At 53.7% G+C, this 27,262-nt stretch overlaps 1 protein-coding gene across 2 annotated transcripts; it reads right to left on the bottom strand.

Moving 5' to 3' along the window:
• Positions 1-977: 977 nt before the first annotated feature.
• Positions 978-20,739, bottom strand: TTLL4 (tubulin tyrosine ligase like 4). 2 transcript variants are annotated; one of them, XM_014954761.1, is made up of 18 exons: positions 19,376-20,739; positions 18,598-18,707; positions 18,124-18,187; positions 16,352-16,476; positions 15,843-15,953; positions 14,791-14,867; positions 13,698-13,892; positions 13,538-13,620; positions 12,386-12,514; positions 11,627-11,749; positions 9,993-10,091; positions 9,283-9,417; positions 8,446-8,583; positions 6,493-6,595; positions 5,681-5,891; positions 3,433-3,503; positions 2,756-2,838; positions 978-1,912 (listed from the first exon to the last, which is right to left on the bottom strand). In XM_014954761.1, the coding sequence occupies exons 1-18, from the start codon at positions 20,683-20,685 to the stop codon at positions 1,771-1,773; spliced, it is 3,309 nt and encodes a 1,102-aa protein (XP_014810247.1). In that variant the 5' UTR covers positions 20,686-20,739; the 3' UTR covers positions 978-1,770. The 2 variants fall into 2 exon arrangements, with proteins under 2 accessions (XP_014810247.1, XP_014810248.1); XM_014954762.1 differs by having other exon boundaries at positions 1,775-1,912; positions 3,417-3,503.
• Positions 20,740-27,262: the final 6,523 nt, after the last annotated feature.

The raw sequence follows: 27,262 nt of genomic DNA, 5'->3' as shown, positions 1-27,262 counted from the left end.
CTGGTGGCTGCTGGGCCAAGGGGACAAAGTGGCTCCAACTGACTCCCGGGGGGACAGCTGGGCCCTGGCCTGCAGTGGGGTGCAAGGAGCAAAATCCCTGTCCCCCGGTGTCACCCCAAGGAGGGGGTGCTCGGTGCTGGGGACAGGCCAGCAGGATTGGGGTGACAGGGGGACAGAGTGGCTGCCCCAGTCCTGGGGGGGGGGGGGCCGGGGGGCCCTCCGCCCTGACAGGGGGACAGAGTGGCTGCCCCAGTCCTGGGGGGGGGGGTCCCGGGTGTCCCTTGCCCCACAGCGGTGCAGGGGTGGGATGGGGTTGGGCCCTTACAGCTGTGGTGAGAGCCGGGCAGCCTGGCTCCAGCCTGGCCACCAGCGGGTGCTGGCAGCGGGGAAGGGAGAAGGCATCTCCGCTTTCGGCAGCTATTTTCAGGTGCTGGAGAGAAGCCGAGGAGCGATGAGATTGTCACCAAGGAGACCGGAGAAACAGGGCTCAGCTGCGGGGGGCTGCGGGGAGAGGGGAGGGAAGAGCTTTCTGCAAGCCCCAGAGCCCACGCACGGGGCTCAGCACCTCCCCTGGTCCCCCCCCCAAACCCACCCAAGCGCTCAGCATCCCCCTCCCTGCCAGGCTGGGGGGAAATTACCCAAAATGGAAAGGGGACAGCTCAGGGGATCCAACCCTCCCTTCCCCTGCTGCAAGGCTGGGCTGCTCTGTCCCCCCTTGGTCTGCGGGAGAGTCCCGAGGACATAAGGCAGACCCCAGACCCCAGCAGCTGCACCAGGAGCTGCTCCCCCATGCAGGGGTGCACGCTTACCTGCCACGGGGCAGCAGGAACAACCCCAGCTCCGGGGAGGACAGGGGAACGGCAGGGTGGTGGCACAAGCCCCTCCTGTACCAGAGCCCACAGCAAAGCATGGGGAGAGCCAAGCTGCTCCACAGACCCAAACGGGTCAGAGAAACAGAGGCAGATGGAGGCCAGGAGAGCAGCTGAGTGTTAAATGTTAATAGAAATCCTTGAGAAACAAAGGGAAAACAGAAAGCAGAGCCCAAGAGAAGAGCACCAGCTTGCAGTCCCCACACGCATGTTGCAGGTCACCCGGGAGAGCCGACAGCCTCAAGAGGATGCTCCTTCCCTGGCAGCCCTCCTGTCCCATGACAAACCAGAGCCTTGCTGCCAGCCGTGGTCTCTCTCCAGCAGCCATGTGCAAGCCTGGCGTTGCCCCCCAAGGCCCTGAGGCCGGGAGAGAGGGTAGGATGTTGGCAGAGGCGTTCAGAAAGGATGGAACAGGTCAGTTGAAAGTCCCAAGCCCTGCTCCTTCCGGAGAAGTAGGGTGGTGGCTGGGGACTCTTCTCCAGGGCCAGGCCGCAGCAGGGCAGGAGCAGACTTGGCTCCCAGCAGCTCAGGACAAGAGCACAGAGACACGGGAGGGCAAGGGCTCAGCCTGTGCTGGTCGTGGGCAGGAAGGCCAGGCTGACTCCTAGCCCAGCCAGCTCCCACGCAGGAAAGAAACCACACCACCACCACATCAGGATTTAAGAACAGCCCAGGACAAAGCCCAGACAAACCCCGCTTCCCCAGGCTTTGCTATTTCTGTTAAAAATGGAAGTCACACAGCTCTCCCCTTTGCCCAAGAAAACATCCCTCTCCAAAAACAGCCCCACGAGCAAGTGTGCAGCACAGGGGGCTCCCACAGTCCTCGCTCTCTGGAGCCAGCTCCTGTCTCTTCCTTTGAGGTAGGTCGAGGTGTCCCCAGGGAGGGACGGTGGCTGCCCAGTCACATCACCAGGGCAGTGTCCGAGAGGCAGCCAGCAGGTTTCTGGTCGGCTCCACCAGTGCACTTGTTGAGAGGTAAGCTCTGAGCAGAGCTGGACTCCAGGCATCTCGTGAGGTCCTCATCGGCTGAAGGGAGGAGTGTGCTGCAGGAGAAAGGAGACCCCATGCTGCTTAGGGACAGCGAGAAAGGATCAAAAGGGCCGCAGTGCAATGTTCATAGAATCACTTAGATTGGAAAAGACCCGTAAGATCATCACCTGTGGTATCATCATACACAGGCTCAGAGATGGGGCTGCCAGGCTCACCTACTCCACCCCCTACCCTGGGCAGCATCAGTCACCCCAACAGGCACCCAAGACAGTGACAGCACTTTAGGGTCACAGCTCGATCTCCCTGGCTGTACATAAACCTAACTCCATCCTGGCCTGGGCACAGGAGTGGGGATGCTCTTTCCCTTAACACCAGAGACCAGGGATGAGCCTGCCCTCCACTTCAGCTCACCCAGGTGAACCCCAGTCCTCCACCTCTCTGCAGAAGGCTGTCAGGGCCAGCAGTAGCTATTTTGCACCCAACTTTGCTCAGGAATGCTGGCAGAGGGCAGCCACCCCAGAGGTCTCACTCCTCCCTCAGCACCACGCAGCAGCTGGTGGTGGCGACATCAGAGCCCACAGAAGTGGTGCTGGTCCCTGTGGGGAACATCCTGTCAGCTTGTCCTGACCATGACAATGCCACACGTCACCCAGTCCGGCTGTTCTGGGCCTCACTCCCATCTGAGCTGGGCATGCAGTGCCAAGGAGACATGCCCAGTTGCGTAGACATCATGCCAGCCCCACCAGTTGGCTCTCCAGAGAGCGGAGGCTGGCTTCAGAGCCTGCAAGGCAACCTGTTCCTCTCCCCTCAAACAAAGCTGCTTTCCCTGCTGCCAGTTCTCTCTCAGGACACCAACCCTGTGAACATCATGCACGTCACGGCCAGTGCAAACTCACCCCAGTCTGCCCAGTTCCAGTTTACTGAAGCCATTTGATTGAACACTGCTCTTCTGGAGGAAGAAAGACTTTGGCAACGACCACTGCAGGAGGAAAGAAAGACAACCAAATGGCTATTTAAGTCGTGGCAAAAACCCCCTCAAGCCTGCTGGGCTCTGCTGTAGGCTGCCCTACTGCACTTCAGCTTCAACCGCCTCACGCTGCTGTGCATCATCACTGCCACCAGACTGTTCCCAGAATAGCAAACAGAGCAGTCTTTGCTCTCTGCTTAATGAATCCCTCTGCTGTAAATGGGAGCAGAGCATCTCGAGGTCAAAAGAGTGGGCTTCTTTCACTGGAGCAGCCTGCTGTAAGGCACAGGAGCGACAGACGGAGATGGCTCCCTCACTGGGGGTGGGAATAAAGGGAAGGCCAGGTGCAAAATATGTAGGGCTGTGCCCACTGCACCCAGGGATATTCAGATGCAAAGTACTTGCAGATCTGATATACTGGGTGGACTTCATGTTGGTGGGAGATAAGAGAAGCGTGGGTTTTTCTGCAGACTCCCGCAGGCCTCGGCAGAGCGGGAAGAAGAGGGCAAACAGGTAGGGCAGGAGTCGTAGGGAGCAGAACAACCAGCCCAACTCTGCCCAGGCAAAGAGCCACCTCACCCCTAGCTTACCCACAGCCATACGCACCGCCTGGGCCAAATCCGTCCCTGCCCCAGTGTGGTACCCTTTGACACACCAGTTCTTCAGCAGCTCCAGACCTAGGAAGTGACAGAAAAGACAAGAAGTGAGAATGAACGGCCAAGTTTGCAGAGAGTTAAGCCATCCCAGCTTGGGGCATGCAAACATGCTGCACGGAGTGAGATGGCCGTGCAGTACACGCTACGCAATAACTACTTGAACACGTGCCTGAGCCTCAGCAAACACGGGGTAAACCAAGGGCGTTCACCCTTTGTACAAGTAAACACCAGCGAGCTCCAGCACGTGGGCTGCCACAGAGCCTGCCTTCCTCTCGGGAAGCCAAACGCGCTGTGCAGCAGGCTCAGCTAAGCAGGGAAACTGGGGCAACACAGGATTTGCCAAATTAGACCAGACTGGCTTGTCCCCCTGAGCCCGGTGCCTGTCAACAGCAGCACCTGATTTGGGTTGCACCGGTGAAAGTTCTTACAGTGCAGATGTAGAGCAGCTTTGCTGGCACCGGCCCCTTTCCCAGAGGAGGGCAGCTCAGGCAACCTCCTCCTCGCACCACACTCATCAGCTGCAGCAGCCCAGTGCATCACCTTCTCCTGCACGGATCCATCTGGAGCTCCACATGAGCTGAGACCTGGTCTCCATCCCTGACAGAGGATGAGGCTGGCATGGACCAAGCTCACCAGCGGTGTGACTGAAAGGGACCATTCCTCCAGCAGCACACAAGATGTGCTGCACCAGAACAGAGAGGTCACCTTGAAGCAGAGCCATGTGTCCAACTGCAATGAGCAGGCTCCACATCCTCCAAGGCCTGCTCTACAGCCGAGCTCCCTCCTCTCTGCTAACCCCAAAATATTGAGAAATCCAGGACTCCTCCCTTCTTGTTTTCTTTTTTTAAGAGCCTTAGAGCCATAGCACAAGCTAAGGTGCCTTGAGACTTAAGAACCAGCAACGCAATGGCCAGGAACTTGATGCTGTCCAGCTGGGGTTACTGTGGTTTGCTATACGATACCAGCCCTGGCTATAGGAGGAATCCTTGCTGTGCAAACTCTGCTCTTCCGTGACCTTTGAAGCAAGCCCCAGGACTTTGGAAAAAAACCCCACGTGTTGGGGGCTAAGGGGAGCAGGGCAGCACGGCAGCCCTGCCCATGCTCTGTGCACCAGCCCGGGCTTTGAGCCTTGCAAAGAGAGCAAATCTGCTGGCCGGGTGCTTCAGGGGAGCGGGAGCGCTGAACGGGGACCCCAGTCTGAGCAGCAAAGCTCAGGGCAGCCCTTCAGCGTGGACAATGACAGGACCTTTCTTCCAGCTGACAGGAGAGCATCCAGCAAAGGTATTAGCGAGGCAAAGGATGACACATGCTGACAGCGCAGCTGGAGAGGGCTATGAGGTTACTGTCTCTCTGTGAAAGACTGTTATCAACCCCTTTGATATTTGCTTTAGCACCAGTGAAAAGTGACAAAAGCATTTTTTTTTTTCTCTGCATGACAGCCAGGCTAGGAGCACACATACGGTCGCCTCAGCAGAGCGCCGGCTCCCGCAGAAGCCTCTCCAGCAAGATCAGATGCTGGATGGAGAGCCCTGAGCCACAGCCTCTTTCTTTTTATGCTCTCCAATTCTTCACATCAGATTTCACTGGTTCTCTTCCCTAAATAGCTCTACTGCTGCCCTGACAGAGACAGTCTTGGATGAGAAGGAATCAGTCCAGCTCAGCTATGCCTCATTAAAGGATGTTTTTTATTAAATTGCAGAGTTGTGTCCTGGAAAGGTGGAAATGATAGCTAGATTTCTACTGCTTAGGAAAAATTGCTCTCTGTGCAAACTGACAGCTTTTAATCAATTAGAAAGCAGCAGGAAACCAGGGAATAGGCCCAACTTTGCTTTCACTTCACAGATCACCTACAAGGAGCAAGGCCCAGTGACTCCAGCTGTTTCTCCCTCAAAACAAGGCAGAGGAATGCAATAAGAGGCCACACCTACAGGCTGAAGGCAGAATCCCAGCCCGCTTCAATCCCAGGGCACCTAGATGTGCTGGTGCTGCATTTACCAGAGCAGTCAGCACCTCCGCTCAACTCAGAATAAGCTCTTTGTGAATATTTGAAGCAGTCTGGGAAGGTAACACGTTTCCTATGGCTAGTGTGCAGGCAGGCAGCTCCCCCTCAACATTCGTAGCTCAGAAGTCTCCCACGACCGCCAGCAGGCAGCCTGCCTGACTCAGGTGGCTGTGCCAGGCTCTCGGGTAGCAGTTACCTTTGTGTTTATTCAAGTAGTACTTGAGCTCCCACTGGGTCACCAGGATGTTGAAGTAACGAGGCTGCTCAAAGAAACGCAGGTACCGCATGGAGATGTGGGTGGGGAACACCCGCTCGAACTGCCCCCGCCGGGAATATTCATCCTCTGTCTCCACCAGGATGCGGACATCATCTGGGGTCAGGATGTCCAAGACAGAGGAATAAAAGTCCTGCAGACAAGAGCAACCCAGGGTCAGGGAGAAGTGAACTATATTTTGTCAGTCCCTCTTCCCACCTCCCCACGCCTCAAATTCTCTCAGGCAGAGGTCTCCGTATCTCTGAGATCTCTGGGACAGAAACCAGGTGGAAAATGAAGAAATCTAGATTCAGTAGTGACATCTGTGCTGCACAGAGCTGAGGAGATCCCCAGTTCTGCAGCCCAACCTCTCATACAGGCGCTACCAGGTGGCACACAATGCAAGTGTCCCTGCTAACCTGCAGAGGGACAGCAGGCAAGGGCTATGAGAGCTGCACAAAGATGCAAGGAGGAATAGGCAGTGCTTAGACCCTGTTTGGGGACTGGTGGGTAACACACCCCTCAGCACGTGTCTATTTAAATGTGAAGGCGAGCCGGCGCAGGAGTGGCTTAAGCAAACCAAATTCATTTATAACCATCTGTCCTGTAACCCACTGAAGGCCAAGCACACCCCATCATCTTGCTGTCCCCACAGAGAAGCACAATCTAGAGAGGGACAAGGGACGGACATGTGGGACTGGTTGGGACAGCAGCTTGGCAGGATGGCGCAAGTATCAGAGGAGATTGTGTCATACCTGGTCAGGTATCTTCTGTGTCAAGTAATAGGCCTTCTTCATCTTCTCCGCTATGAAATGCTCAGTTGCTGGCTTGGGCTTCTCCTTCAAAGTACTGCCCAGACTGAGGACACAAGAAGAGACAGTAGAGCATTTAAGCAGAGAAGATAAAGTCTCCTGTCATGTTAGAGCTGCTCCCAGCAACTTCTGTGTGAGCAGTGACACCCTCAGGAAGATGCCGTAGAGGACAGAACACTTTCTCCAAGGATTTCACTAGTTTTGAGGCCAGTGATGCATCCACAGCCCTGTGCATCAACACAGGACCCAGGAAGGATGTGGGCAGGGGAACAGGGAGGGCCCTGCCAGCTCCTTGCTAAGGCATTTCAGCATTCTTTCATCCAAAAGGTGAGTCATCGCCTCACAGCCACACAGGATGCAAGAGGGCCAAAGACACACCGTGAACTGATTCACAGCACTTGAAGCCTGGTGGAATCTCATGTTTATATCCCACTTGGAACACAGCTTCTTAACTGTAACCACAGGGCTAGGGGTATGAGTACTCGGTACTGGTACTGTGCAAGGAAGTAGAGAACTCTTATAAAAAAACTTCCTCCTGCAACAGCCAAGATCTCTCAAGACTCAAATTCAGCTCCAGCTCCACATGCCACGGGAAATCCTGGCCTTTTGTACGATCTGACCAGCAACAATCTAAACTATTCTAAGCACCCAACTGAACCATTTGGGGATGCCAGAACCTGGGATATACTTGCACAACACCTTTGAACGCTTATATCAACACAGCTGATCGGTTCTGCTGCTGTAAAAATTATTTGTGTGTGGATCAAAATAGGGAGAGAAGAGCCTCAAGGCTGTGCTGCGTGGTGGTTGGGGAACACACAGATCTACTGGAACTATGCTCATATGCAAAAAAAACCTTCATATCCTTCCCAGGGTAGGAGATATGGTGAAGCAAGCTTGACCCTGGATGCAGGAACTCTGGTAACACATCATCTGAACAATGTTAAGGATCTGCTTAATCCCCTGCAGGTCCCTCTGAGGACACCTGCCCTTCAGCACCTCCGTCGCAAGCTGCAAACGAGTGCTGCAAGCCGCAAATGAATGTGTGATCAAATCACCGCAGACGAGCTGGCGAGAGCTCCCTGGCTGGAATGGGCCTGTGCTCCAAGCTTCTGCCTTCACTGAAGGCGCAGGGCAGGTGGAGGGCAAGAGTCCCATCTCTTGGTGTGCCCACACATCACTGCGTGCTGGTGCTTATCCCAGCAAGCTGCTCCTTCAGTGACACAGCCGCTCTGCTGCAGGTAACAGGACTGGTTTCTCCCTCACCGTTAGGTTTGAAACCTGTATAAGCCCAAGTTGTGGTGAAAGAGCAGGGGCCTGGGTGGACACATGCCCGGAATTAGCCTTATGCAAGAAGCAGTCATGTTAGCTGCAAGGTAAGACTGTACACACTCCCACCCACATGTCTACAGCCTCTGACACCTGCGGTCCTGCCTAAGAAACAGATCTCTCCAGCCTTTGCAAAATAACAGGTGATCCTCTTGCTCAAGGCAGCAGCATGTCAGTCCTGGGGTAGAGAGTAAGCAGATCCAGCCCCAACAGAGCCAGACAGACAGCCCTCCAAGCAAATGAAGAGGCAGTGCAGCTCAGCATCACGTTAGTTCTGGCAGGAGGAAGGAACAGAGAGCACGACTCGACTAACTGCAGAGCAAGCACAAATTACACTGGCCTCACTTCCAACTATGGACCTGCAGAGAGGATATAAATCCTTCTGCCTTGAAGAGATTACAGGAACCAGATACCCAGGCAATAATGCAAGTCTCTCAGACCTGCAGCTGAAGGACCAGGAAGCACAGGCTCTCAACAGCACAGAAAACAGCATTTGCTGTTTCAGATGAAATTCCCCAAGGAAAAAGCCCGCCTTGCCCTGCTGCTCTGACAGAGAAGGGGTCTGACCTGCAGGTAGAGCTACTTCTTGTCTGTGGCCTTGAGGCCACGCTGTCCGTGCTGGGCAGAACGAAGCCGGCGAGGTTGAGGAGATCCCGGATCATCTGGCCCTTAATGCTCACGTCCAGCGGGGAGTTGGAGTGGAGGCTGCAGGGAGGAAGCAGTCTGAGTGCTAGAACAGAGGTGCCAAGCCTCGTGGTCCCAGCATCACTTCCTGGGTTAACAGTGACCGGGATACAAAACCCAGCCTGTCCCTCACCTCATCACACACAGCCATCAGACATTAAGAGAAAAATCCTCACAACAATTCTTTGAATGGGGGCTTCCCACCAGAAATTCTCTGGTTCATTTCTCCATCTATTCCCAGATCTGCTGGAAACCTACAAATCCCTCCCCTGTGGGACCACAGCTCTGTGTCCAACTCATGCCCACCCACTCTGGCAGGCAGGAGAGGCCATGCTCAGGCACACCACAGCTCCTGGCCCTGCCTGCACAGCCAACACCCCACGGCTGGGTGCTGTCAGCAAGCAGGGAATAGTGCACGAGGCAGCAGAGCCGCTGATGACTTCTGCCCACACAAAGAAGAAATCTCTGCCATCACCCGTTCCCTACACAACACGCTCCTCCTTGGCCTTCCTTTTTTAACACACTCTTCCCTGGCTCTAGCTGGAGCATGCCCAGCAAAGGTTTCTGAGCTGCGGATGTATGTTGCTTCCACAGACAGGGAGGACTTTGATTCCCACAATCTGGAGAGGGAGGCTTCAAAGCCCACAGTCTTTCAGCACAGGGTGCAGGGGACATCATGAGCTAAATTCACTTTGTGCTGTGGCTCAGAATCTGCTTTACCTTGGGGAAATGTTGACCTCTAAGATCCAGGGCTTGAGGTTTTCATCCAGCATGATATCAAACCCAAACAGCTCGTGGCAACAGTACGGCCGCCGCACATACATCTTCACCAGGCTGTTCACGTAGGGCTCAGATCTGCAAGCCAAGGGAAAAACTTGCTTGCTTCCAACAGTCAGACAGCAGAGCTCTGACTGTTCACAGCACACGCTGCCTGTTCTGAGAGCATATGTAGCCACGTGCTGTGGGAGCAGGTGGGCTGAGAGCAACACGGGCCTGTGAGCTGCTGCTGCTGCACTGCGTATGGATCCGGCTTTGCATTCTGAGCATCCCTCCTCTATCGGGCAGGATCCACCTCTGAACACAAAATCCATTCTGCACCAGGGGACCTTTCTTCTCAGGCACCCTGGCCAAGCAGAGGCGAGGTGGCAAGCTGGGCAGAGTCCTGGGTACACTGAATCCTCCTGGCCTCCCCCCCCATGCACTGCAGGCAGACCCAGGCAATGTAAGATCTATTTACCCATTGCAGCTACTGCAGCATGAGCATAAGTAACAGGATGAAGGGAAGGAACCAAAGAGAAATACTGAAGCCAACAGCAGTGGTAGCATTTAGATCAAGAGTAAAAGGACTGGGCTGAGAGGGGGACTGGAGAGCCAGAGGGGCCAGGGTGCACCCCACAGCCAGGCACAGAGCAAGGGGTGCCAGGACTCACGCAATGATGGTTTTGATAACGATGTCCTTAATCTTCTCCCAGATGGCCTCGCTATCAACTCCCTTCTGGGTCAGGTAACTCCAGAGAGCTTTGAGTGCCCTGGGAGAGAGAAAGGAAAGGAGGTAGCTCTGTAGCCCCTGGCTGCCGAGCCCTGCTAGGGGCGTGAAAGCAGCAGAAGGGAGCCTTGACAAAGCTCTTCCCCTGGCAGGGCCATCCTTCTGCCATCCTCCAACCCCTCAGCTCCCGGTCGCTGCCCTCCCCAGCCTGGCCCCTGGTCTTGTAGGCCCAAGCTACTAGAAACATAAATCTGTCATGGCCTTGTCCCAGCACTGGAGTAATAGGTCCCAAATTAGCACAAGCAAGGTATATTAGGCCCAGATCTTCTTTTCCCTCCCCCTCCATGTCCTCAGCAAACCTTCCCTTCCTGCAGGCCTTCCCCCGCAGCACTGCAAAGCAGCTCAGCAGGAATCCAGCAAGACCCCCATAAATCTTTTAGCTAGAGCCATTTCACTGAGGCTTTGGGGGTGGAGAAACATTTTTTAAAAACGTGGAGAACAAGATGGTAGGGGGGAGCCTTTATAGGAGTTCTATAGGTCTCTGCTTTTATAGGAGTTTCCCACAGCACACCGAGCGCTGCAAGCTACCCTGACACTGAGCCAAGGATGCTCAAGTGAGACCATGTGGCTAATGGCCAGGAATCCAAAGGTCATGCTTCCTGCATACAAGATGGAGTGGATTACAGCCACTCTCATCTTCAACGTGGGAGCAGCCAGCTTTGACTCGCACAGCTGTACCGAAAACCCACACAATCCCACCTCCATGGGATTGCAACTGTTGGGGAACAGCAGACCCTTCTCAACATTCCAAGGGAGGAACAGACAACTGCGCAGCAGGTCCAGGTCTGAGAAAGCAATCCCACCACAGCAAACCACCTTCTGCAGCTCCCTTTGAAGTCAAGTATCCCTGTCCAGGCCCACGAATTGAGAACTCTATCCTGCACTATTTTTAAAAGAGTTCAAACACCGCTGTGGAATCAGAGACCAAGTGCCTGGGGCCTTGGATCAGTCCACCCATGGGACAGCAGGGAACAGGAAGTCCTGCAAGACTGCAGCCCTCCTCTCAAATTCCTAGAAATGGCACCGTTGCTCCTATTCACACCGAGAAGCACATAAATTATCAGTTTTGCTCCAGCAAAACTGCCTCCACACGGAAGTCAAGACTGAGATGTCCAGGAGCTCCTGCCTAGCCAATTTAAGCATCACAATTGCCCATTCAAGTTCTAACAGGAAAAAAAATCAGATTCTGCTTTAACCAGAGCCCGTCGCCCCCGCAACAGGACAAGGGGATGAATGAGCACAGACGAGAGCAGTGTTGGAGGCAGGGAACGGCATGGACACGGGCAGGATGAATGGCAACCACAGCCCAAGCAGCAGTGGACAGGATGAGTCACAAGCCAGGAGACTGTCCAGATTCCATCGCCACCAACCCATGCCAAAATTACCCTGCTCCTCCAGCCTCCCCAAGCGGAAGCAGACGACACAGGAAGCACCTTCAGGTTTTGAGTAGGAATACCGAAAAAGGCTGACTTCACAGTCTGAAAGAGCTGCTCTGTGCCCTAAAAGCAGCACACCTACCATTTGTGTCCCTGACAAGCAGTCTCATCCGAGTTGGACTTGTACTCCGTGTTCTTCTTGTTCACACTGTAGTTGGTCAAGTGCACAAACTTGTTGCTGAGGCTCTTCATTGAAGAGGAATACCTGGAAGAGGTGACAGAAGCACAAGCAGTCTGAGCTTGAACTGGTTGCTCTCAGGTCCGTGGAGCAGACAGAAACTGTTCTCATCTCAGACCACTCTTGGCCACCCACCAGCCCTGATGCCTCCCCTTCCCAGGCTGCCTGGAGCTCTCTGTCCCCACGGGCTCAGAGTTGATGGGACAAAGCACGGAGCAGGCTGCCTTGGAGCAGTGGGATGCAATCCCACCCCCTTGCAGCAGGTCCTTAAGAAAAGACCACAGCATCAGTAAGCAAAAGCACTGACGGAACTGGAGCAGCCTATGGCAATATAGTCAAAACTGATAGAAAAATCTGTTTCTGGTACAGCAGCTCTTCTGCAGTACGAAGCACAGACAGCGTATTTCAAGAACTCCTTTACACTGAGCTGATCTTGCCTTGGGAAAGAAGGATGAACGAAGCATCCTCTCACATTCCCTTTCAACACTGTCACCTGCAGTGACCTCGTGTGTTTCCAGACTGCTTCTTAAGCAAGCAAGCTACAGCTTTAAGCACCACCGTATACAAAATTAGTCCCTCCTGCCCCAGCTGAGCAGGGTACCTCAGCCAGACCTGCCTCGGCGTGGAGGCAGCCCCCCAGCACCGCTGTCCCACACGACCTACTTGCAGCTGGCAAAGCGAACCAATCCGTCCTTGAACAGGTAGACCCTGAGGGGATCGTAGCAAGTGACGTAAACGTAGATCCTCAGGTCGAACTTCTTCCCGCCAATGAGGTAGGGTTTGTGCAGGTATCTGCAGAGGGAAGCAGGCACCAGAGGAGGGTTATGATTTCCGTGTGCAGGAACCCCCACCTCAGAAAGCTTGGCAAAACCAGGGACCAACTCAGTAGCCCTTTTGCGCAGTGTTTCTAAGTGCATCACAGTCAAAATGAGAGGAAAAAAAAGCCCTCCCATGCATGTGGAGAGCCTGTAGCACACGAGCAGTACTCCCTTCTGCTCAGTTCCTTTTCCCACCCGCAAGACTGACCACAATATATCAGGAATATATCTAAGACGTGCAGCAGGCCACAAATAGTTTGGTTCAGTTAAGCAGAAACAGCTGGAAATTTTCATCCAAATAATTGATTATTCACCCCAGAAGTTCATGATTTTGCATAGGGAAACTTATCACTTTGCATGGGACGTGGATAGAGAGAACAGACAAGCTAACACAGCAGCTCTCTGTCTGCCAAACACTGGACAGTTTTCCTGCCCTCACAAGAACCTTCACAGAAGATGATCAATTTCATTTTTCTACAGAAGGGGAAAGAGATTCTGAAAATTCTGTGATTTCAAGAAAACCCTTTGACCAACATCCACACAGACACAGGCTCTTGCTGCTCCATCCTAACTTGGACAAGAACAAATCTTTGGCAATTGCCACCTCTTCCCCTGGGACTTCTCTTCCCACTGTGCTTATGGGCACTGGATAAGGTTCGTTTGCCTCCAAAGATGCCAAACCACAAAGTAGAAAGCAGTGGGAGCAGAGCTGAAGCTGGATCACGTTGCAGACAGAAGCTCCACAAAGCCCATGGGCCACTTTGTACCTGAGACCTCAAAAAATCTACACAGAGACAGCAGCAGTCCAGTAAGCCCAGCTGCAGCTGACAGAGCCAGACTTCCAGCAGCAGCATTACACCCAGGCAGTCGAGAAGTTTCCGGATGCAAATCGGGTGCTTCTGCTCTGCCACATAGTGGCAACAGCCAAGACCTGGCCAGAGAGACTGTACACTAGAAGGTCCCAGGCCAGCTGTTGACCTTGCTTTCCCCGACTCACCTCTGTACCAGCAGTGGTCTCCTTTTGGGGAGCTGACTCCATTTGTGGATTACCTGGATACCGATGCCTCTTGCTGATGCTGGCTGCAAAACACAAAGGGATCAGATTTTCTCCCTGCAACTACAACGGGACAAAGAATTGAGCTCTGCTTTGTGCTTACTGGTTTCACAATCCATTTCTGGCGGCTGGCTCCTTCCTCCCATGCTTTCCTGAGTAATTTGATGTCCTGGGGCAGGATGAAGGACTGCGGGAAGAAGTTAAACTCCTTCTTCCCACAGCGAGCCTGCATCTTCAACAAGTTGCGCCACAGACGGTCCTTTCTCCCAATTTGAAATGAACCGGGGAAGTGGTTTAGCTGGAAAGGAACCCAGATCCTGTGAAATCTCCCTGCTTCCCCAGCTCCCTGCCCACCCCTTGCTGGCCAGAGGAGACATCCTTTCTGAACACAGTGCAGGGTAACACTCCTTGCTCCCTTCCCAGGATTCCACCAAGACAGGACTCACCTGCTCCTGAAGCTTTACAAGGACAAACACCTGCGCAGTGACCCGAAGCCAGCAGCTGCCACCTCATCCCTTTGGATGACTGAGCAGCTGCAGGGCACTAACACCCAGTCTTTGAGCCTCCTCTGGCAGTATCCGCCACCCCAGTGGCTTCCTACTTGCTTCTAAACTGTACACCAGAGCCCTGCTCATGCAACACAAGCTCTGGGGACAGAAAGACTCTGCAGTAGGACAGGAACAGGGCTGGAGGTTGCTCGCTTCCAACCCTGGATGCTGCCTCAACACTGAACAATTTGGAACACCACAGCTCTCCAAAACACACACGCACGTGTGGCAGATATCAAACCTCTGGTCCCTTACACGTTCTCCAAGCCATGAGTCACTCCTGACTCTTTTATGACCTGAACTAGGGACATCCCCTCTGGCTGCCCTGGCAGGGAGGGCACTGGCCCTACCACTCAGTTCTCCCAGAGGAAGGACTGTAAGCAACAATGACTGAATTTAGATGAGCTCACAAGTGGACATGGCTTGGCTACAGCCTCAGTCTGTACAAGAGCCACCCTCACAGAGGGGGTGCTCATCCAGCTGTGCCTGCCTCTCCCAGCACAGAAATGCCAGCTGCCCCAGCTCTGACAGGGACACTGCAGGGACAGCCTGCACAGCAAACCTCTGGCCTTGAAGAGAGGGGCACCCAAACTGCTCACAACACACTCTCCACGCAAGGGAAGGAGGTCAGCCCAAAACATCCCCTACCTTCTGGTGCTCCCTGATGGCTCTGAAGCCTGGAGATTTCATGTGGTGGCCCCAGCAGCCCAGCCAGTCATTGCTTTCTGCAGGAAAAACAGAAAAGTCCATGACCGAGTACTCTGCCACCCACAACACCCTCTCAACCCACCAGCACCCCATCTCCTGGGACTAGCAGAAGTTGCCAGGGATGCTGCACAGCAATAGCACAATACATTCATACTGGCCACTGCAAAGCAACAAACCAATGGCTGTGAGTGTGACCCAGTTAACCAGGTGGGTCATATCCTTGCAAACATTGTTACAAGGATTTGGGCAGGCACAGGGTCAATGGAATGGCTCTAATCCCCCAACACCCTGACTTCCCTGCTTTACAGCAGTTGAATGAAGCAGTTGGTTAACCAGCACTGCAGTGCAGACATGTAGGATTTCATGACTTCCTAGGTCTTGCTGTGCCCTGCTTGTCCCCTTATAGTCCCAAAACAATCTGTGCAGAGGTCTCTTGACACATGCAGGAGCCTCGCAGGTACTAGTGGGAGATCACACACCAGGGTATGGATCCCAGCTGCAAATGCTCAGTGCCTCTGCAGCCCTCTCCTACACATCTCTGCAGTGACAAGATCCCGACCCTGAGACCTCACTGGCTACAGTCAGAGGAGGATGGCTTCTCCCTCAGTCCATGGGGACAAGGGACAGCAGTGCTGGGGCTGTCATCAGAGTACCAGCCTCCTTAGAGTGGCAGCACCATCTAGAGGCACAGCTCAAACAAGCTGGAGCACAGCTCTGCTGCCCCACAAGCTGCCTTGGCTCCTCACAATCTAGGATTAAGCCCTTGCGGTTCACGTCAGGGACAAGCCAAGAGGGAGGTCAGGCCCTGCCAGGACCCACAGAGCTCGGATATTGCGGGTCAGAGAGGCAGAAATGGGAACCCAGCATTCTGCAGAGCCGAGCTTGTGCCGCTCCTGCTCTGCTCTTCGCAGGCAGTCTGCCTTCTCACACCCACGGGCTGGAGGCGAGGGAGGACATGACGTGTCGGATGCTGCCAGCCTCCCACAACTTACTTTTGCTGACTCTAAAGTGGGACCTGCCAACGGTTTGCTTCACTATGTTCGGTGTGACTGTGCACATTTTCCATCGCAGCAGCTTCCGCTGTTCCCAAGGCAGCTTTTCCACTAAGGCGGCAAAAAGATAAGAATAAAAAAAAAAAACACAATAGCCTGATTTCCTAAACTTCATCCAGGGAAATTCTTGTTTTGCTGCACAGGCACCAGGCCTTCAGAGGAGGGTGTGTAGCCCCATTTGCAGAACAAGCATGGAGCAGAAGACCCCACGGCTCGGGGAGATCCAGGATGCTGGAACATTTGGTGGCAGCCTGACTCAGTCTCCAGGCTCTGGGAGCAGCCACCATTTTACTCCAGCCCTTTGGATCTCACAGCAGTGCTGGGTCTCATGATGGGAAGGGGTGAAGAAGAGCTGCTGCCAGCCAGGTCCCAGCTCTGTGCTGGCACCACTGCTCACTAATAACAGGGCTGGCCACTCTCATCTTGCCCAGCCACAGGCCCCAGCTCACCTGTCTCATCCCGAGTACTGAAGTAGATAGTTGGAGGCACGTTAGGGAATAAACTGCAGACAAGAGCTGGTTTGAGCACTTTCTCCTGAGCCTCAGCGGGCTGGGCCAGGCACTCGATGCAGTTCCTAGGAGAGATGAAGGAGTAGGCAGTTGGCTAAAGGTGAAAAGCAGCACAGGGAGGAAGGGAGAAGCCGGGAGGAGCCTCGATCCTGGTATTAGGAATTTGCATCATTGCAGTGTGGTGTGAGCAATGGGCGCTGAGGTCAGTAACCCAGCCCGCAGCGCCGAGAGGGTGAGCTTGCAATGAACACACATATCAAGTGTTGTAACCTCCGAGGGTTTTGTGTTTTGCCAGGACAAGGGGTAGAGTTTGTTACATGACAAACCCTACAACCTACTCCACAGGAACAAGGGGTGGAGGTTGTAATGCATATATGATTCAGCTGTTGTAACCTTCTTGGGTTTGGTGTGTTGTGGGGAAGAGGGCTGGAGTTTTACCGACTGTATGTACAGCTCCTTAGCACAGCAATCCCTAACACCTGGGAGGAAGGGCAGAATTTATAAAATATCTATTAAGGTTGTGATGACACTAAAAGTAGAGTTTATAATGAACATATATTCAAGTATATGCCACTGCAGCCAGTGGAAGAAGCCGCACTAGAACAATCCACAAAGGAACAGAGCAGCAAAAGAAAAGGAACCACAACACATTGACCCCAATCTCCCAGGCCACCTCTTGCCTTGCTGAAGGGACTGAGTGTAGCCTGCAGTGAGAGAGCTGGGAGATCAGGACAGGGGAAGAAGAGGTGTTTTCCCTAAGTCCTTGTACATATATATATTTTTTTTAATACCAGAACTGGTAATTAAAAGTTTTTTAATTGGCATTAAATTATATTGATTAACATTCCCAGGCACAAAATTAGTTTTGCCAGCTGAAGGCAGAAGATAGCTGGAAAGGCTTCGAGGCCAGCCCAGCACACAGCCTGCACAGACAAGAGGTCAATTAGCCACATCCTGCCAGAAACAGCTGTTGGTCCAATTTATGTCACCTCTGCAGGACTCTCACAGCCACATGTGCACACTCAGAGCCCTCCAGCACCCTGAGGTCCAACACGTGCTCACAGGAAGCCTTCCTCATCTTCCAGGTGAGTAATGGCATGATGGAAAGCAGCAAGTTGTCGGGCAGACAGCAAAGCCAGAAGCAGCCCTGGTGTAAGGGGCAGCATAGCTGCAAGAACCAGCTCCCGATGCTGGATGGGCAAGAACAGGTCCCACAAAGGTCTGCCAGGAGTCACACAGGAAGGGCTCAGATGACCACAGGCTGACCGGTCCTTCCCAGAAAAAAACACCTTCCAAAATCTAAGAAAAACCCAGGCTTCAGAACTTGTTCCTAGGATGCAAGTCTGAGACACAAGACCCCCAAGGAGCGTTTGCAATCTCTGGCTCAGGACGTTTCTGCCCTGCTTCATCTGCAAGGCATCAGCACTGCAAGAACACAGTTTAATCCAGTAAACCTAATGCAGCAACTGGCAGTGGCAGTGACATTTATACCCCTGCTTTGCACCCTCAGCATTTTGCAGCCTGCTGTCTGCAGTGAGAGAGGTAGCTTTGGTCGGCAGGGTAGCACAGATGCTCATTTTGGTTGGGAATCTTGTTGCTACCTTCACTCCGTTTCCCCACATGCTCCAGCTCTCCTTTGTCACCACAGAAGGCAAAGATGGACAGGTTTGGATAAAGGTGCCAAGTCCAATGCACTATTTACAGCTACTAACCTGGATGCAAGAGCCACAGAGCCACTCGATGACACGCCAGCAACAGAGGAAGCATCCGAGTCACCTGCAGGAGGGAACAGACTCAAGTTTTGTCTCTGTGGGGTGGGAATGCACACAGACTTAAGGGAAGGGAGAAAACAAAGGCTCTAGCTTCCCCGAATCCTTGGATTCTGAGTTCTGCTCACTAATTGCTGGCATAAAAATCAGGGTAGGGGGTGGAACTGACAGCCCTGCACAGAGAGGAGACAGGTAAGTTCTGGAGCAGGATGGTGATGAACCCTAGCCTGCTCCCCCAGAACCTACACAGGTGTTCTTTGCTGCTACGTTGCTTTTGGGTTCAGTACAATCTCTGGGTCATCCTGAAATGATGCACGAATGTAAGACAGGAGGGAAGCTGTGCACGCTCCCAGACAGCCCTCACACTCCCCACCACAAGGCACAGAGCACAGCTCTCCCCAGGGAACCACCACTCACTGTCCTCGTCCTCCTCCTGACTGCAGCTCTCATCCAGGCCATCAGGAAGTTCCTCCTCTACTTCATCCTGGGGATGACTTGGCTCCAGCAGCGACTGATCAGCAATAACACTGAGACAAAAGACATCACATCAGAAGGAGTGGCATGTGCTTTCCAGGGGGGAAAAGATCCAGAAGCCCATGAAGCAGCACGAGACAGCACTGCCCTGCCCAATGCTGTTGTACAAGCATTCATCCCAAGCTAGCAAGATAGAGAGGCCCGAGGGCACCCTGAGAAGGAGCATTCCCAGAGCAGCCAGAAAGAAAGAGGCACGAGGACACTCTTGCCCAGCAGAAGAGCAGGAGCTCCATGTCCTTGTGCCCTCCTGTCCTGCATCACCTCTGCGTTCCTTTAGGAACTCTCATCTCTGCCCAGGGAAGCTCTGCTGGACCTGGTTCAACAGCAGGCTTCCCCCAACATATGTGCAGACCCTGCCCCAGCAGGCAGGGCCTCATGACTGTGTGTGGAATGAACTAGAAATGCCACACAATTCCACGCTGTTGGTGAAGGAGAAAGTGGAAGGGCTTGGAGCCACTCTGAGTGCCTGCATCAAGCTGCAGGTGGCAGGAAGGCTCCCCCTGCACCAGGATGCTGCAAGATGGGTTTCACCCAGGAACACAGCCCATGGTTACCCTTACGGCCACCCCCATAGTGCCCACAATGCTCTTCCAACACACAAAGACACAACCACCTAAGTCCATCCTACCGTGTCCTCCCTCCTCCTCGTGGCTCTACTTACTCGAGCTTTCCCGGGAGCACAGTTTGGCCCCTTTTCTCTTCGTTCTCCAGTTGGATGGTGGACATCTGAGTTGCCACTTCAGAGATGGCAGCGAGGTGCGGAGGCTCTGCTCTGTGCACCCGGTCCCCGCCGCAGGAGCTCAGCATGCTCACACGCCGGCAGTCAGCGCTGCGGTCGGGAGAGCCAGCGCGCGAGGCCAGGAGATGGACACTGATCCGCTTAGTGCAGACCACGGCACCGCTGGTGCCTATAAGGCTGGAGTTCCCGTTAAGGCGATGGCCACCCAGCCCCGAGTTCAGAGGAGCCATGGTTTCTTTTGGGCTGAGCTGCGCTACGATGTGCTGCCCCCACCTGCTGTTCCCGCTGGACGGGCTGCCCACATTTGTAAGGCCAGAGCTTTCCACTTCGCATCCAAAGCTGTTGCATGTGGCAGTCAGCCCGGTGAGCTGCTGCACAGCCTCCGTGAGGCTCACCTCCAGATCCTTTTCTTTTAAGCTGCATGCTCTACTCTCAGCGTCCTCCCATGAGCACCAATCCTTCCGGAGGATGGCACCGCTGGGGACAAGGGTCAGGGAGGGGAGAGTGGTTTGCTCCAACACAAGGTCGCTGCTTTTCACTGCTCCCTTGACCAGGCTGCCAGGGAAGCCGTCTCCGTCGTCCCCAGGGCAGGGACACGAGGCAGCAGGGAGGCTGTGGCTGTTTTTCACCTTCTTGATCTCTGGTGACTGCAGCAAAGGCACTTTAGCGTTGCTTGGCCGTAGGAAGGAGTTATTATTGAGCACTGGCTTATAGGAGCTGGAAGGCTGCCGACCTGAGCTGAGGGCAGAGCCTTTAACCCCGGTCCCAGAGTGCTCCTCCACCAGCGCAGGCAGCAGGCAGGGCTCCATCAGTAAGGAAGACATCACCTTTCCCGTGGCAGAGCCAGTGTCCAGAGGGCTTCGGAAAGGAAATCTGTAGGGCTTGGGTCTGAGGCAGGAGTGTCCATAGAGCAGAGCGTTCCCATCCAGGTCCAGGCAGGGCTGAGCCAAGGGCAGGCTTGGGAGGGCGTCTTCACCAGGGTGTACGTGGCATAGGGACGGTGGGCACAAGAAGCAGGATTGGTGCAGAGGGATCCCTGAGGGCAATAGGTTATGATCCTGGAAAGCATTCACATACTTCTTCTCTAAATTCCAGATGGGTTTCGCCTGCTGCTGAGCAAGGTGCCAGGCCCGGCGCGGTTGAGCTCTCCCTGCCAGAAGGGTGCCTGACTTCAGCCTGACGCTCTTCTGTTTGGGGCCCAAATTAACACGTTCTGGTCCTGCAGAGGCCATGAAGAGCCATAGCACAAGGCACAAGCAAGCCGGTCATCTACAGCAGCATCTTTGCTGGCCTGAAACAAGACAACAGCATGAAAGGTGTTATTATCCCAGCAGGGCAGAGCACCCAGCCCAGTGCCCCAGGAGAGAAGCAGGGCAAGATGCTTTCCCTGCAGGATGAAAAACCATGTCTCCATCTGCTGAGCTCCCCAAGAGTATTAACACGTTCTGGTCCTGCAGAGGCCATGAAGAGCCATAGCACAAGGCACAAGCAAGCCGGTCATCTACAGCAGCATCTTTGCTGGCCTGAAACAAGACAACAGCATGAAAGGTGTTATTATCCCAGCAGGGCAGAGCACCCAGCCCAGTGCCCCAGGAGAGAAGCAGGGCAAGATGCTTTCCCTGCAGGATGAAAAACCATGTCTCCATCTGCTGAGCTCCTGGGAGCAAGTCAAAGGAAGAGCTGGCATCTCACATGAAACCAGAGAATGCAAAGGAAGACTTAGAGATGGTCCTAGGAAAAGTGCCATCTGCAGGAAAGCTTGTACCCTGCAAACGTGCAGGGGTGTCTAACTGCCAGGCAGGGCCACGGGGCAGCAGACCTAGCACAGCAGCCCTAACTGCAAGGAGAGGCCACCTGCCCTGGACCCAGCACAGCAGCCAAAGCCCACTCCCACAGGTCTGCGTCTCCAAACCGCACTGTCGGCTCCACCATCAGCTCTCTCGACTCCACCACAAGCCCCAAAACATCATCGTCTTTTTCTTCTCCGCACTCCTTAAAGCATCAGCTTCGAAGGCCACACAACTAGGTGAGAACCTCAGATCTTGCTTTTAAAAGGAACACGTTTCTCACTTTCGTCACCCCATGGAAAAGTTCAGCGAGGGCTGAGGGCATCCTAAAGACCTCAGGCCTGACAAGGCAGCAAGGAGCAAATGCAGGGCTGTTCTAACACACACATTCCTCCCCATTGCAGTACTACAGAAAAGTCTTTTGCAAGGGCAACTGGCAAACCACAGAGCTGCAAACATAATCCTCAAACCTCCTAAAAGGAACTATTGCATCATGCCCGTAAGATCCCTTTGCCTGGGGAGAAGGGAAAGAGAAAACAAACCATGCGCCAGCTATTTGTCTTGCTTTAACACATAGCTGGAGGGCCCCTGGATACAGCCACGATAGGAATTTGTATCCCAAGCAGGCCGGCTGGCTTGCCTTTCCTCCTTCCAGCTCTCACAAGCTTGTATGTTTAAAAAAACCCAAAAAGTACAAAAGGGAGAGTAAGCACAGCATCAACCATCACCCTCTTAGCTTTCTTGCAATACTCATACAACACTTCTTTCTCACTGGGAAATCGAGCCTTGGGTGCAGCAGTTCCAGTGTAGCTAGGAGACCCCAGGGTTGCACCACGACAGCAGCTCCCACCCAGCACAGCGCTGGGTCAGACAGACCTACACCCACCAGACCTTCTCAACCTGTGATTCAGGCCCCAGTCTCCAGCACACATCAGGTCAGCAGCATCCCAACCGGAGGCTGTATGAGTTGGGAACATCTCATGCAGGTTCCCTTAAGAGCTATATGTGTCCTCAAGAGAGCTGCTGCCCTGCCAAGCTCCGCAAGGAAGTATGGAAGGGCTCAGGTCCGCTCCACACCCGTGACTGCACCGCTCATTAGTGCTCGTACACTAATGAAACGCTGAGCACTCCAGATGAGGACTGGGTGGCTTTGTCCCTCTGTGAGCCCTGGGGAAGGGAGTCCGATGCGCTGTACACAGCTGAGCTGCACCGCACCATCCGCTGGCCACCCGATCCGCGCCCAGGAGCCACCCCGCCGTGTTGTGACATTCACGGCGATTATCACAGAGCGAGGAGGTTGTGGCTCAGATGCCGCCACCCGCCTGGCTCGAGTTTCCCCCCAGTAAACAAGTGAGAGAAGCTGGGCTTCCGCACGCCGTTCCCCCAGATGCACCCAGGTCGCAAGCGTGCTCGAACCGCAAAGTGACCCCAGCGCACCAGCGGGCGTAGATGTGAAAAATAAAAAATAAAAATTCACAATGAGGTGAATTAGAGTTTCCCTGACGTTCTTGCCTGAAGGGTACTGTCACTGAGGTGTCACCATGCATGCTGCCAGCTTGGCTATCGCCTGTGCTCTCACCCGGCTGTGAATGACCTTGCAAAACCAGCCTGCAGTGAAAGCCACCTGTGCCTCATCTCCACCCGGCTTTACAGCTATCAGTGGCTCATCCTGCTATAAAAATAAAATGAAGCTGTAACAAGGGACATGAATCCTACAGCCAGCTTAGACACAGGTGTGAGTATTCCAGCAGAAGCCCTGTGTGACCCCGCTCTGGAGTAAGTCGCAACAGCGGCACAGATGTGACCAGCACAGGGGAACTGCTGGTAGCCACAGCTGCCATGTGGAGGTCTGGCCATGGCACAGCCTTAACCCCACTGCCTGCTCAGCCAGGGATGGTCCCCAGCCCCACAGCAGCAGAGGGAGAATGTGCTGAGCTCGTCCCTCTCCGTAGTGGTTTTGATGCAGAGGTGCAGAAGCAGCCAGGACAGCACGGGGCAGGGGTGCACTGGAAGCAGCAGGGGCAGGAGGAAGAAGCAGGGCCTTTGTACAGCTTCCAGGCAAGGACTGTGTTGACCAACAGCTAGTAACCACCGTTGTTTCCCTGTGGAGATAGAGGAGCTCAGAGACAACGGTAGGATGAAAGGAAGAACATGCCCCCGCATGGGACAGGTCAGGGTGCTGCCAGTCCTGTCCTTCCCCCTGTCCACACTCCTGACCTACCTCCTGTGTGCAGTACAGACACCTCTGATGTCTGCCTGCAAACCAGCTCCTGTCCTCACTGCAAGGGCAGCTGAGCCAAGCAGCAGCTGAACATCCAGGAGAACCAGCAGACATGGAGGCACCTTCACATGCCAGGCTGTGGGCACAACAGGACAGCAGCTGCCATGTCCCTGTGGCTCTGGACGTGAACCATGTCACCTGCCCCAAGGTAAATCCCCAGTCAGGAAAGTTTCCCCTTTACGTTTAACTCGGTCAGAGTTTTGGGGTGGAGGAAGGTCACAGATTTGTGCAAACCCTAGCTCTGCCAACCCAGCCCTACGGCAAAGGAGCGGGAGTCCGTTCTGCTGCTCACAAGAGCAATAAAACTACACTTGGAAATTTTATTGTAGAAACATGAGCTGGGAAAAGCTCAGGGCAAACTGGCTGGGCTGGAAGTCAAACCCAAACATCATTACTAGTAATTAATGGATTTTGGCTTGGACTTAGTGACACACAATATAGAGGCCAAAGTTGTCGCTGTTGGAGTGACTGTGCAGCTGCACTGGCTTACGATTATTTCTCTAGCACCTTTTATTATTGCACAGCCTGCTCGCAAGCTTCGGGACGTCAGCTGGAGCGCTGCCACAGCCTTTACGAATGTCACATCACAGGGGCGCAAGGGCCACCACGCGCCCCAGCCCGTGGGCACCCCACTCAGCGTCGGTGGAAGTCCCTTCTTCCAGCCCGAGCCTCCCCATGGCGGGCACTTCCAAGGGCAGCGTGGCACCTCCTCGCAGACCCGTTTCGAGCAGGAAAGGACTAGAGCACAAGAGCCCGGGCGTGCACATCATCCCTCCATCATGTGAGTTTGGCTGGGGAAGATTATTTTAAACGCAGCTGTGGTGACACGCTTAAAATAACAAGAGCTCGCGAGTGTACGAGCTGCAAGCTGACCTGATAACGTGCTGTCAGCCTCACACAGCCCGAAGCCACAAGGGGGAGGGTGGACGGGGGAGTCACACAACTGTGATTTGCTATTGTTTTCTATGCCATTGCAGGGTGTAATTTCTGTTCTTTACTATTAGAAACATCTTTTTCTAGATGAGACCTGAGCTCACACCAAGTTCCTCACTTGCAGCTCTGGGGCTTTTGATTAAAGCTTGAACAAATGAGTTAACAACAACTCAAAATGAACTTGTTTTAAAACTAATATTCATTTCAAAATAAGTGTTTATATCCCTTCAAAAAAAATTAAAAGATTTCAACAAGATCAAGCACATTGTTCTGAAACTAACTGACTGAGAGTGCCATAGAGCTGCTCTTACACTGGGTAGCTAGGTACAAACTCTTGTGTTTCAACAGCATGAAACCAACCCTCACCTACATCAGCTCCAGGAAACAAGTGGCCTCAAGTGCAGTCACATCCTAAGACAATACAGCACACGAGGCCACCCAAAAGTTAAAGCTGAAGAGCAGAGGGTCTTACTGGCCTCAAGAAGAAGTCCATGGAGACAAGACAGCTCGGCCACCGCAGAAATGCCAACAGCCTGGTGTGCTGCTTTCCCATGCAGTTAAGCATCGCCCCTCCCTCTCAGCTCCAGTATCATCCTGCAAAACCATGTTTTGGGTGCAAAACCAGAGCACAGGATCATGACCAATTTCTCTCCTCATCAAGACACAAAGTTTTTGCTTGGTTCCTTAGGTCAAAAAAAGATAACAGTGAGAAACGAACCCACCATGTGGATGTGTCAGCAAATTCCACATGCATCCCGGGATTACGTTTGTGCCTGGCATTTGCACCGCAATTAGTCATTTCCATTCAACGGCTGCGTTAAACTCCCCTCCACGCTGAACAGAGGAGACGTGAGAAGCACATGGCTGCCCAAAATGATCACTGAACTAAGCAGAGCAGAGCAGCTCTAGTGCTCGCTCATGTTTCCGAGGTGGCAGGGAGGGAGAGAGGCAGACCTTACAAGCAGCAGGGTGCCGGACCAAGCCACAGGAGAGCTGGAATTCAGCCGCCGCCTCGCTCCGCACCGCAGCAAATGCCTCCCTCCATGCACACAGGGGGTGGCCGGGGGACAGAAGGCTCACACGTTCGAGTTCACAGGGGACCTTCTCACAGCTCTCAGGGCATTGGAGCAGAGTGTTGGATGAGATGCTGGACTCCAGCATGGTTAGGCAGAAAATCCAGGGCTGCAGCTTTGCCGTGGAGAGAAAGCAACCAGGGACAACTAAAATAAAGGGCTGGCTCAGTGCCCGCCCAGCACAGGCTGACCTGGCTGTGACAAGGGTGCGGGGGCCACACCAAAGGGTGAAAGGTCCAAAGAGTGGAGTCCCCATTGATATCAAAGGATATCGATTTTCCCACCCTGTCAGAGTCCCCAGGCCACTGAAGGGGACCTGCTGCAGTGACAGCAGACCACACAGTTCTGTGTTTCCCAGGCAGCAAAGCTGGGAAGTCCCTGCTCTCGCTGCCAGCTCTGACTTGTACTTTCTCATTGTCTGGGCCCTGGGAGCAGTTATATCGCAGCGTAAACTAGAGCAGGGAAACAAGTCCGGGTTAAAAGCAGCCAGCTAAAGCATGGGGTGTTTTACAGCCTTTCAGTGAGGAGGTCTAAAGCACCTTCCTGCAGATCCAAGCAGACAGAAAACCAAAGGGACAGCATTCTCGATTGAGCTTCACAATGGGAGAAAAGGTGCAGGAGAATTACACTGCAAGCCCTGGGGAGAGCTTGGCCACCAGCACAGGAACCGCCAGGCAGTCAGCACAGTCTGGTTTTAGGCAGCCTGGCCACACTCTCAGCCTTTGGCACAGAAATAAAGTAAAGGTGGAAGACTCAGGGTGAGCGGAACAAGTATAAAATATCAATACACAGCAAGGAAAAACGAAAAAAAAAGAGAAAAATTAGTTCAGAACACATCAATTCTTGGTCCATCTCCTTTTCTTGATACTTTTTTCTGAAACATATCTGGAACTGGAAGAAAAAGCTCCAGGTCTGTTATTCAATATGCTATGAGGACCCTTCCATGTCTCAACCGGGATGGGAAAGAGTCCTCTGGAGGCACTGCAACCACCTCACTCCATACAGTGGTTTCTCAGAGCTTGGGAGTGGAGCAGAAAGAGAGATTCGAGTTGGGAAGAATCCGCCAAATACAGCCAGACTTGCTGCAGGGGATGAACCTGGGAAATGCCAAGGAATGGCCCCCAGCCAGGCCGGTATGGCAGCTAAAGCCCCCGACCTGCATCGGTGACACCACATCTCTAGGCAGGCACCATTATCTGGGGACAGTGGCATTTGGCCGGGTCAGTGTCCTCCTCGCAATGCGATCCCTGCTGTACTGAAAAGGGCCCTGGGCACGACTGAAGAGCAGGAATGCCAATTTGTTATCAACAAAGTTTGCCTAAACACAAAACTTAAGGACTGCAGCAAGAGTGCAACTCAAGGTCGGACAAGTGCCACTACCTGCTGCGTACAACCACTAATAATAAAGGAAAAATTAGTAGATAAAACTGTAATCAGACCAACAATTTGCTGTTAATTTCCCCAAACTGCCTAGGAGCCACCAGCCCATCACAGGCGTGTTTCACTGGGGTGTACACAGCGATGAAAAAGAGAAGCCGCATCACAGTAGTCACGAAGGGAGGGTTTTGATGTAGGACTGTGGCACTGAACCCTGCACCATGAGATATCCACAGCCCAGCCAGGCAGAGAGACAGCAGGCTGGACAGCACGACAGGGCTTCCCCACTCCTGCACTCCTCATTCCCAGTCCGGACCCTGGAGGCATTCAGGAAACACTCCAGGCTTGTCTCAACTCT

The sequence above is a fragment of the Calidris pugnax genome, unplaced genomic scaffold, assembly GCF_001431845.1.
Source record: "Calidris pugnax isolate Ruff unplaced genomic scaffold, ASM143184v1 scaffold103, whole genome shotgun sequence".
NCBI classification, from domain to species: Eukaryota; Metazoa; Chordata; class Aves; order Charadriiformes; family Scolopacidae; genus Calidris; species Calidris pugnax.
Note: the sequence above shows the minus strand (reverse complement) of the source record. Positions and strands in the feature narration are given on the sequence as shown.

Bases quoted from the DNA above. Each gene is read 5' to 3' on its own strand.
- TTLL4 (XM_014954761.1), bottom strand. From the start codon at position 20,685: ATGGCCTCTGCAGGACCAGAACGTGTTAATTTGGGCCCCAAACAGAAG. The intron at 14,868-15,842 runs GTAAGTTGTGGG...TTTTTCCTGCAG, and splicing joins CCACTTTAGAGTCAGCAAAA to AAAGCAATGACTGGCTGGGC. The intron at 13,621-13,697 runs GTAAGCACAAAG...TGTGTTTTGCAG, and splicing joins AGAAATGGATTGTGAAACCA to CCAGCATCAGCAAGAGGCAT.